We start from the raw sequence: 12,100 nt of genomic DNA on the forward strand, positions 1-12,100 counted from the left end.
CAAATGACATTCAAATTCTGCTGTAAAGCAGCTCTAACAATCAGAGTTGTCATTCAGCTCAAATTCAAATTCTATTTTTAGCTGCTCTATAGTAGAATTATTCAGATATTCATTACATTTAAGAAAGCATTACAGTCTGACACACCTTGTAATATTACATAAGGCCAATATGCCATTCAGATATCATTGAGATAATTTTGTTACTATGACATAGATCAAGGTGCAAAAATGCATGCAATATAAATAATCACAATATAAAACCTTCTGTAATTTGAAGAAAAAGTATTTTTTTATCCTCATCTTCTTGCACTTCCTTAAATGCTTCCTTGGTACGGTGTATGTTCTATTTTATAATGCAGTAAAGGATCCATGTTGATAATTCCCTAGTACATATCCTAGACAAAGTTGTGCCAAAAGTGTCTGTAGAATTATAACCTATAACCTAGTCCTGTAATGCATTTTGCAGCATTCCTCCCAAGTAACTGAAACCTGGCATGTTTACTGTATTTACCACAGCATGTTATATCAATGTTACTGTATCATTTTATTAAAAGAATCAGGATTCCTTTCTTACAAATCAATCATAAATTTATTTTTTAATGAAACCCCATTTTTAATGTACAACATTAAACACACTTCATTGCAGAACACAATACTTTATTGTAGGATGTATTATGTGATAGATGCTTTGCTGTTTTGCAAGATTAACATAGGCATGCATCCACTGTTCAAGTACAATGTATTTGTTAAAACAAATTCATTGAAGCACAATTACTACTCATATTTTGTATTTATTTCATTATATGCATTGATATGTCAAATGTTTATGAATTTAAACAGAAGCAAATAGTTCGCAAACTACTGTACAGCATCCTCGGACACCCATGTACTCCGCCACTTCTTGCCACTAAGAAAAAAAAAAGAAAGACAGTAGTTGTTATAAAACTTGAAATCACCCTGTCAAAAGATGTGCCCAGTCTTTTTGACCATTCAATTCACTCACTGGAAAGTTTAGTTTAACAATGTAAAAATGAGAATTTGACTCAATTTCTTTTTTCCCCTACATTGGTTCATTTATAGTTTCAATATTTCATTGACACAGAAACACCTTTTTCATCTTATCAGTTCTATACAACAATAATTCTGTCAGCCAAAAATTATTTTGTCCAGCACTGCCCATGAGTTTATACTATAAAAAATATTTCCATGAACCACCACTCACTGTTAACTATGCATGACATCTGAAGCAGGTATTGATCACAATCCATAAGCTATCGTATGCTGATACAGTGTTTGGTGTAGGCTATTTTTTTTTTTTAAATATTTAATAACTTGTTTTTATATTTAATAACATGCTATGATTTTGAATGAGGCCCTACATGTCCTTCACTTCAATAGTTCTATAGTTTAGTCATAAGTATTGTTATGAAATATAATAATAAAATACACTAAACTTTGTATCAGAATGATGGCTTGCAATAATTATATGACCAGCAATATTTCCATTGTGCCTGTTTCTTCAAATGGCATTAATAATTAACAAAATAATTAATTACATAATTAACAAAAATTAATGTTCTATGATCAAATGAAAGAGGTGCCTCTATATGTGCAAATAAAACAATAAATACCAATTTACACATAATTTAATAATTTAATTTTACACATAATAATGCAAATATACACAGTACAGTTCAAAAGTTTGGAACCACTAAGATTTTTAATGTTTTTAAAAGAAGTTTCGTCTGCTCACCAAGGCTACATTTATTTAATTAAAAATACAGTAAAAACAGTAATATTGTGAAATATTATTACAATTTAAAATAACTGTTTTCTATTTGAATATATTTCACAAAGTAATTTATTCCTGTGATGCAAAGCTGAATTTTCAGCATCATTACTCCAGTCTTCAGTGTCACATGATCCTTCAGAAATCATTCTAATATGCTGATCTGCTACTCAAGAAACATTTAATGTGTACAATTGTACAAAATATTTGTGTACAATATTTTTTTTCAGGATTATTTGATGAATAGAAAGTTCAAAAGAACAGTGTTTATCTGAAATCTAATCTTTTGTAACATTATAAATGTCTTTACTGCCACTTTTGATTGATTTAATGCATCCTTGCTGAATAAAAGTATTAATTTCTTTCAAAAAAAAAAAAAAATTCTTACTGACCCCAAACTTTTGAACGGTAGTGTATAATGCTACAGAAGCTTTGTATTTCAGATAAATGCTGTTCTTTTGAACTTTCTATTCATCAAGGAATCCTGAAAAAAAAGTACACAACTGTTTTCAACTTTGAAAATAATCATAAATGTTTCTTGAGCAGCAGATCAGCATATTAGAATGATTTCTGAAGGATCATGTGACACTGAAGACTGGAGTAACGATGCTGAAAATTCAGCTTTGCATCACAGGAATAAATTACTTTGTCAAATATATTTAAATAGTACACAGTTATTTTAAATTGTAATAATATTTCACAATATTACTGTTTTTTACTGTATTTTTAATTAAATAAATGTAGCCTTGGTGAGCAGACGAAACTTCTTGAGCTATCAGCTCATTAGTAGTGACTCAAAGATCTAAAATGGGTGTGTCAGACAAAGGAGACATGCAAAATGTGCAGTGTTTGTGGGCCTCCAGGAATGTGGTTGGGAACTTAGAAGAACAATAAGGTCGAATAAGCTACCAAATAAAATGTCTGTACTTACCAAGATGCGCAAGGCTGCCAACGAAAAAGATATTCTTTTCTTCCCTTTAAAGAACGGACAGACAAAAAAAATGTATCAAGATCTGTTACATCATTATATTTCAAGCTAAACAGCACAAGGAATAAAATAACTGTTTTCTGCTACAGTTATTTTCATGTACTTGTCTACCTAACAATAATATAATTGGACAATTTACTGGTCAGTGAAACTGTTTAGGGATGTTGCCAGTTACCAGTGCTGTTAACTTACTGTTTCAGTAGCAAAACTTACATGTAACATTACAATTCATTTGAAGGTTTTAAAAGAGGAATAAACAGTAGTAATGAAGTTGTTTTTTATCCTTCTTTATTCTGACCAACCTCCCTATCTCTCTCCCTCACAACCTCTCCATGGTACACATCCTGGCTGTTATGTGAACATTCTGTAACGCAACAACATGCATCCATAATTACAACTTAATTAGACAATAACAAAAAGAAAATGTGTGTTAATTATGTGTTAATTTTGAAACCAATCAAAAAAAAAAAAATAGTTTGAAATAGCTTTCAAATTAACTGAATGTAGTTCAACAATAAGCATTACAAAGATGGAAACATTACCATTATGTATTTGTCTCCCCTTTCTTTTTATTGGCTTGTAGAACACATTGGAAATATTGACTGTAAAGGCGGAGTCGTTGGGCACAGAGATGTGGTCGTTAAATGCAGGGGTGGGGTCATTTGACAAAGAAGCAGTTCCACTGGTCTCAAAGGCAGAGTTGCTGGACACAGATGCAGGGTGATTGGCTGCAGTGGTGGAGTTGATGGATGCAGAAGCGGGGTCATTGGACACAGATGGAGGGTCACTGGACGCAGAGGCAGAGGTGTTGGACACCGAGGCGGGGTCACTGGACGCAGAGGCAGAGGTGTTGGACACCGAGGCGGGGTCACTGGAGGCAGAGGCAGAGGTGTTGGACACCGAGGCAGAGGTGTTGGACACCGAGGCGGGGTCACTGGACGCAGAGGCAGAGGTGTTGGACGCAGAGGCAGAGGTGTTGGACACCGAGGCGGGGTCACTGGACGCAGAGGCAGAGGTGTTGGACACAGACGGAGGGTCACTGGATGCAGAGGCAGAGGTGTTGGACACAGAGGCAGAGGTTTTGGACACCGAGGCGGGGTCACTGGACGCAGAGGCAGAGGTGTTGAACGCAGAGGCAGAGGTGTTGGACACCGAGGCGGGGTCACTGGACGCAGAGGCAGAGGTGTTGGACACCGAGGCGGGGTCACTGGACGCAGAGGCAGAGGTGTTGGACACAGAGGCAGAGGTGTTGGACACCGAGGCGGGGTCACTGGACGCAGAGGCAGAGGTGTTGGACACAGACGGAGGGTCACTGGATGCAGAGGCAGAGGTGTTGGACGCAGAGGCAGAGGTGTTGAACGCAGAGGCAGAGGTGTTGGACACCGAGGCGGGGTCACTGGACGCAGAGGCAGAGGTGTTGGACACAGACGGAGGGTCACTGGACGCAGAGGCAGAGGTGTTGGACACAGAGGCAGAGGTGTTCCCTGTAGAGGGTTAAGAAAAAAGAACAGTATTTAACTTATTTATACTGCTGTTTACCTATACAGCCTATTTGCCTATAATGCTCTAGCTCAGGGTGCACAATCATGTTCCTGGAGGTCTTCAATACTGGTCAAAAATGGAGACATTAATGTTTTAATGTTTTTGTAAAAAAGTCTCTTCTCTGTTCATCAAGCCTGCATTATTTGACCCAAACAAAAGACAAAAACTGTAATATTGTGAAATAGTATTACAAAATTAAAATTAAAACAAAAATAATGGCTTTCCATTTTAATATTCTATACCATACAATTTATATCTTTGATGCAAAACTGAACTTTCAGCATCATTATTCCAGTATCAGTCTCACATGATCCTTTCCTCAGAAATCATTGTAATATGTTGATTTAATATCAATGTTGGAAACAGTTGTGCTGCTTAATATTTTTTATAACCTGTGATACTTTTCAGGATTCGTTGATGAATAAAATGTTTAAAAAGAAAAGCATTTATTTAAAATAGAAATCTTTTGTAACAATATACACTTTTTTTCTCTTTAAAAAAAGAAAAAAGAAAAAAAAGGAAATAATGAAATTAATACTTTTTTCAGCAAGGACATGTTAAATTGATAAAGTGACAGTACAGACATATATTGTTAGAAAGGATTTCTATTTTGAATAAATAAACTTTTTATGCTAATCCTGAAAACAATATCACAGGTTAAAAAAAAAACAAAAAAAAACAAAACAAAACAAAATATTAATCAGCACAACTGTTTCCAACATTGATAGTAAATCATCATACTAGAATGATTTCTGAAGGATCATGTGACACTGAAGACTGGAGTAATGATACTGAAAATTCAGCTTTGATCACAGGAATAAATTACATTTTAAAGTGGTAACACTTTACGATAAGGTTAATTAGTTAAACATTAGTTCATTTATTAACTAACATGAACTAACCATGAGCAATACATTTGTTACTGTATTTACTAATCTTCGTTAATGTTAGTTAATGAAAATACAGTTGTTCATTGTTTGTTCATGTTAGTTCACAGTACATTAACTAATGTTAACAAATTCAACTCTTGATTTTAATAGTGTATTAGTAAATGTTGAAATTAAAATTAATAAAGATTAATAAATGCTGTATAAGTGCAGTTCATTATTAGTTTATGTTAACTAATTAACCTTATTGTAAAGTGTTTCCTTTAATGTATATTAATATGAAAAAACATTTTAAATTGTAATAGATTTTCACAATATGACTATTTTTTCTGTATTTTTGATTAAATAAATCCAGGCATGATGAGCATAAGAGACTTCTTTCAAAAACATTCTAAATAATAATGTGTCCAAACTTTTTGAACAGTAAAGTTCAGCTCCATTTCTGACCAAACTAACACTAATTAAATATACAGACTATACAGCAATCAAGACATGTTAAAATACGTGCACAAGAAAACCTGTCTGGAGTTTTATATTAACACGTCTGATGACTGTGAGCTGCATTACACGCAAGACTGAAATGGTGGCTAACAAAGAAATTTCTAACATTAAGTTTGATCATGGCTTGTCTTGAAAAATGAAGACAATTTGATTGATGTCATAGGGGAAGTCACACTGCAGGATCGTGTGCCAAATCTTCTGACACTGCTAGAATTCTGTCTGAGGTCAAATCTGATTGCAATGTCCTGTCAGTGAACGTCAAACTAACAAGATTACATATTTTAGCCTAGGATCAGAGGAATCTTTTAGTATTTCTTAAATTTGTCCAAGGTGGCCAAATTGTGGTCAAAATTGTACAGTGTAAACCTGGTTTAAGATCTTCAGGAGCACTTGATAATTAAATACAGCTGTGTTGGATAAGGATTGGGTTTGAACTCTGCAGGTAGGTAGATCTCCAGGATTGGGCACACCTGCACTAGATCCATTGTATTTAACGGATCTTCTATCATGCTATACATCACGCTCCTAGGTCATACATCTTTTGATAGTACATAGAATAGAACTAAAGAAGGTAGAGCGTTTTCACATTTGCTTCCTCAACTCTAGAATAGTCTTCCTGATAATGTGACTCTAGATTACACACATCATATAAATTACCATTCACTCACTGCATCTATACAAAGAGTGGTATCTGATGAAAAAGTATGAAATATACCTGATCGTCTTCTGCCTGAAATGCAATGAACTGCAGCTACGCTAATTCTTTTTAATTTGTTTTCCTGATTTTGCCTCGGGATAGCCATCCTGAGGAAACTACAGATTGTGCTAGTTCCAGTCTTTCCAAAGATTTCAGATGACTCCAAATTTGGATTGTAATTCAAAACTGTCAAATATGTTTCTTATATTTTAGTCATTATGAGCAGAAACTGCTTACATTAAGAACAATTCCAGTGAGTCAGCTTAATACATGATATTAACTAACCACATAACATGTTTTATATTATAGCTATATTAATTCCTGCTATATGGATATTATTTTGACAAAAGCTTGTTTTCATGCCCCAAAGTGTCGTTGTCGTGTAAATGAATGGACAAAATGCAAAATGCATAAAATGTTTCCATTTTCAGTTTGTTGTGTAAACAGCCCCTCAGTTTAAAACATGCAATGTTTTAGCCACTGTCAAGGCCTTCATAAGACATCAAAAACAACTTCATCACACACTGCTTTTAACATTCTTACAACAGGTGTACTCTACTAACTGTGGGAGTGGCTTCTTTTACAAGATCAAAAGGGAAAAAGAGAAATTTCAATAAAACATACCATAGCCTATTACCTAAATAGGCTCTTTGGGAAACAACAAATCTAAAGTAAAAATCCCAAAAGTTTCCCTGGACCTATGATTCACATCAATATCTCGTCCCTGGCCTAATACATGAACTTGTTCAATGTGAATGCTATCTGAAATATTGTGCTACAGGGTGACTAACATCCTCATGTCTTATGGCACTACAATGTTCGCATATACAAGTTCTCTAGATGTTTTTCAAACATACATCAATGCCCACATGAGAAATATATAGCATACATGACATTGCATAAATTACAGGTGATGATACTTTTTATGAATACATTTATTTTTGCCTGTTCTAGGGGTGAAACATATTTCAGCATCCCAGTGTATAGACATTGGGTACCATGTCCAGACTTTCAGTAATGGTCTGTACTTAATGACTGTCCAGACTTGGTGACATGGACATCCAAAATATCTAAAGGTGATTGTGAGAAGGTGTAAAGCATTGTGTGATATAGTTGTTCTTGACAAAGTCCTTATGCTCTTGACAATGGCTAAAATGTTACTAAATTTAAACTTTTTTTCTCTTCTAGGGCGAGTGTTGCAACTTTTCTTCAATTGACATTATTTTGACACTCATCTACAGCTGATAATAGTCCTTCCTAACTATAATATAATAATAATTTTAGAGTAAGTTATGATTTATATATATTGATGAATACTAATGAAACACTAACAGTAGTTATGCCACTACATGCACTCTAAAAAAAAACATATATTTAGTGTGACATCATAACAATCTTTTGGAGACAAGAGTAAATGAGTAGGTATTACAATGAGAAGTTTTTCAAATTGTGAATGCAAATGTACAAATAAATACCTCTTGTAACAGCCTCATAAAGCCTCTGCATAACTGGAACTGAGGGATGGCTCTGAATGTATGAGCTTTTAACTAAGACTTTTGTAGAGCGGTGCTGGCCTTTCTGTGTTGTAATGAAGAGCATTGGTGAGACACCTAGTAATTCCAACTTATGGAGCTGAGAAGAGAGAACAAAATGTTTTAAACAAGAGTATACATCAAAGTTAAGAAACTTACTTTAGTGCTAATAGGCTTTTGTGTCTTTTTTTTTTTATAATTTCATTTATTAAAAAAAAAAAAAACTTACAATCAAGTCAACAGAATTCATGATTTTGCAAATATTTCCATCTTTTTTTAATTTGGCTGCCCACTGGTGATCAAATTTAAGTTTTTGGTGTTCCAGACTTTTCTTTTGTTTAACTGTTATTCCACAGTGTTTACATGATTTGGAGGCACTTCCTATCTGTTTATAGCAAACAGTACACTGCTGTGATGTGGCTCCAGGTGCCATGTTTTTGTGTGTGAGAAAATTATGTAACGTCCCTAAAATGTCCCTAAAAATCTATAATTAATGTAGGCCTAAGTAAAAAGCGTGCATGGGGTGGGAATAAAAGGTGACAGCATTAATGTGTGTGTGTGTGTGTGTGTGTGCAAGTGTGAGTTTGAGTGAGTGAAAGAGTGTGTGTGAGTGTGTGTGTGAGAGAGAAAGTGAGTGAGTGAGTGAGTGAGTGTGTGTGTGTGTGTGTGTGAGAGAGAGAGAGAAATGAGTGAGTGAGAGAGTGTGAGTGTGTGTGTGTGTGAGAGAGAAAGTGAGTGAGTCAGAGAGAGAGAGTGAGTGAGTGAGTCAGAGAGAGAGAGTGTCAAAGAGAGAGAGAGAGAGAGAGAGAGAGAGAGAGAGAGAGAGAGAGAGAGAGTGAGTGTGTGTCAGAGAGAGAGAGAGAGAGCTTTTGAAAGAGATGGCTCTTAAAAGAGCCGTTGGGTTGATATGTCGAAGGAAGTCTATATGAAGGATTAGTGTAGGATCTGAAGTAACTGCAAGGTAGAAAAAGAAATGCTGAATTAGAATTTTTGCATAGTAAATAAAAGGAATTAACAGCATAAATAACAAGGACTATATATAAATAAATGCTTGTGCTTTAGCTACAGATTAACACAGTAGAATAACAGTAACTATAGTAAAAGCATAGTAAGCATTGCCGTATTGAGCTATAATTCCACCAATATGAACATAATAAACTGATCGAAGCTAGCTAACGCTAACGAGTTTAATCACCCTAGCTAGCGATATATGTTCAACTTTTTGGAACAAAACATGGTAAGAGATGGCAGATTAAATCCAGCGAGCATTATGGAGCCGATTTGATTCATAAATAACATATAATGGACTTATATAGAACATTATAAAAGGACATTAGGACAGCATATGACAGACTACTTACCGAGATGTGGCACGTGTAACTGCTGTTTAATATCGCGATGCTTTCCAATCGAGAGTTATTCAACGCGAACAAGAAATCGTACTATACAGTACGATTTAACCACGTAATTAAATCGTGCGAATTAGTACGAATTCGCCTTGACGAGGTTGTTTTAAATGCAAGGAACAAATCGTACGAATTCGTACGACCCAGCTCGTACGAATTCGTACGATTTAGCCACTTGGTTAATTCGTACGAATTAGTACGAATTCGCCGTGAGATAGGGTTGAAAATCCATCATTTTTAAAATTCAGTTTCCTGTGTTGAAAGTGTGCATTCTTGGCAACATACTATCTAAAAGTGAAGGAGTCATTACTTTATAGAATGTGCAGTAGAAAAAAAATAGAAAGTAACAGAATTGCTTGAAGAGTTGACCCCTTGGTTGAAATCTCTTTCTGGGTGTGTGGTGTTGATGGTGCTCCTGTAGAGGATGGGATGGTGTCCTCTTGGTAGCTAGTGCCCTACGCAGACCACATATTCTGCGTATATGGAACAGTGGTAGTGGAATCATTGTAGTAAAATCATTGAATTGAAGCTTGAAATGAAAACATAAAATTGCTGCCATTGATCAACAAACAAATCCAACATACATGGCCTTTGGTTATTATGGAAGCTTTTTTTCCACCACAGAATTTTAAAAAAGCATAAAAGGGAATTGTGACTTTTTATCTCACAATTCTCTTTACATATTTATTTATTTAATTTTTTGCAATTGTGTTTACATCTTGTGAAATATAAACTATAGGAATTTAGAGAAAAAAGTCAGACTTGTGAGATAAAAAGACACAATTACCTTTTTTTTTATTAATGGCAGAAATAAGCTTTATGTTCCACATGTGTAAAAGAGGAAAACCATAGATATGCACAATCCAGCACACATTCTTCCTCCTCTCCCATACCTCTTCTTCTCTCTTGTCCTGATCCAACTACTCCTCTTCTCTTTCATCTGTTCCTCTCCCTTACCCAGACATTTTTTTTCTCTCTGCTCCTCTGTGTTGTTCTTCATCCACACTGAACAAATCCGATTCAAAGAGTCATATTTTACTGTGTGTCCATGTAATGGAAAGAACTTCAACACCTGACTATGCCTCCAACTAAGATTTGAATTTGCTATTTCTCAATATTTCAGTGATCTGCTAATTAAAAATGCTTATTGTTAAATAATTTCTTCATTTTTTGACTTTCTTTGTGTCTTGGGCTTTTTCCACTATGCATATCATGTACCTATCTAGACAAAACAAGAAGTAGTCCTTGGACACACTGACACTCACACACAACCAGAAGTTGAAGACACACACACACACACACACACACACACACACAGAGATTTATGCACATACATTTCTTACTTGTTATTATATTTCTTGAAATGCCATACATGGTAAGGTTTGATTCTTGAATGCTCAAGCCATCCCAGAGATTGTTGTTTGACCTATACGACCCTTCTTCCTGAATAAATCTGAGAATGCTTTGTACCACTTGATCTGTGTCTGCTTGGTCATTCTCCCGAGATCTCATGCTGCTGCTGCCACACGTCACAGGAGTTGAGGTGCCTGTTTCTAAACTGATGACTGAGACTACAAATATTCTATGATTGAGATTTTAATCTAACACTTATCAATTGTTTCAGTATTTGTTTGATATGTTTTTTCAATAAGTTTGAGCTGCTGTTGCTGCAAAAGTAGAGGTTTTATACTATATTTAAAGATTGGAACATTAGGTCTTCATTTCTGACTTGCTGTGTTTAAGCATTTGAAAATAGGATCAGAAAGATCCATGATTCTGGTATGGGGTAGCTAATATGAAAAGAAAATGTAAGCATTTTAGAAACATGTTAATTGACTGCATTTTGTGTGAAAACGACACGAATTGTGCTAATTGTATGGTGTATGTGTTTAGAGTTTTGAAAATGTGACTACAGAATGGACAAAGGTATGTTAGCAATCGAAAAAAACTGTAATTGTAACCTAAACTGTTTTCACACACTAGAGGTCGCTGTGAGCGCACTAGATTCAGTAGCAGCGCTGATTCTCGCAGTTCTCGCCGGGTGCAATGGCGCGCGCCTGTAATCCAAGCTACTGGGAGGCTGAGGCTGGAGGATCGCTTGAGCTCAGGGGTTCTGGGCTGCAGTGGACTATGTCGATCGGGTGTCCGCACTAAGTTCGGTATCGATATGGTGCTCCTGGGGGAGCCCGGGACCACCAGGTCGTCTAAGGAGGGGTGAACCGGCCCAGGTCGGAGACGGAGCAGGTCAAAGCCCCCGTGCCGATCAGTAGTGGGATCGCGCCTGTGAATAGACACTGCAGTGCAGCCTGAGCGATACAGAGAGACTCAGTCTTTTGTGTTTGTTCTTGTCCATTAGGATAGAAGTGAAAGAAGAAGAAATGTTTATAGATGAATAATGTGACTAGACTACATAATTTAAATTTATGATCGTGCATTTCCAATTTACTTGTTAACTCCAGATATTAGCTCCTCTCACCTTCAAATTTGTAATCTTTTTATTTGTAATCTTTTGTTTTGCAGACAGTGGCAACAAACAAAGAATACATGCATCCACCCAGTCGACAACAGGACATTACAATAAAAACATAGGGATAAAAATAAACAATAGTTAAGTTTAGTTTAGTGGCTTTTTAACAAGTCCAAGTTTAAATTCGACCGATTCGATTATGGCTTTGGAATTTCATAATGATCATCATTTCAGATGCAATAAGTAGCCTACGAAGATTATTGTAGTTGATTAATTATTCTGTCACAGACT

General features: G+C 35.5%; 1 protein-coding gene across 2 annotated transcripts; it reads right to left on the reverse strand.

Annotated features, from left to right (window-relative positions):
* Positions 1–560: 560 nt before the first annotated feature.
* Positions 561–8,578, reverse strand: LOC125257252 (autotransporter adhesin BpaC-like). 2 transcript variants are annotated; one of them, XM_048173723.1, is made up of 6 exons: positions 8,166–8,577; positions 7,880–8,036; positions 3,320–4,261; positions 3,080–3,141; positions 2,721–2,764; positions 565–907 (listed from the first exon to the last, which is right to left on the reverse strand). In XM_048173723.1, exons 1-6 carry the CDS (start codon positions 8,367–8,369, stop codon positions 859–861), a joined length of 1,458 nt encoding a protein of 485 aa, XP_048029680.1. In that variant the 5' UTR covers positions 8,370–8,577; the 3' UTR covers positions 565–858. The 2 variants fall into 2 exon arrangements, with proteins under 2 accessions (XP_048029681.1, XP_048029680.1); XM_048173724.1 differs by lacking the exon at positions 3,080–3,141 and having other exon boundaries at positions 561–907; positions 8,166–8,578.
* Positions 8,579–12,100: the final 3,522 nt, after the last annotated feature.

Source organism: Megalobrama amblycephala, linkage group LG21, assembly GCF_018812025.1.
Source record: "Megalobrama amblycephala isolate DHTTF-2021 linkage group LG21, ASM1881202v1, whole genome shotgun sequence".
NCBI classification, from domain to species: Eukaryota; Metazoa; Chordata; class Actinopteri; order Cypriniformes; family Xenocyprididae; genus Megalobrama; species Megalobrama amblycephala.

What these genes read in the sequence shown, in the direction of transcription:
- LOC125257252 (XM_048173723.1), bottom strand. Translation starts at nt 8,369, where the DNA reads ATGGCACCTGGAGCCACATCACAGCAGTGTACTGTTTGCTATAAACAG. An exon ending in GGGGAGACAAATACATAATG is followed by an intron (nt 3,142 to 3,319) that starts GTAATGTTTCCA and finishes GTTGCGTTACAG; the next exon opens with AATGTTCACATAACAGCCAG. An exon ending in TGAGGGAGAGAGATAGGGAG is followed by an intron (nt 2,765 to 3,079) that starts GTTGGTCAGAAT and finishes CGTTCTTTAAAG; the next exon opens with GGAAGAAAAGAATATCTTTT.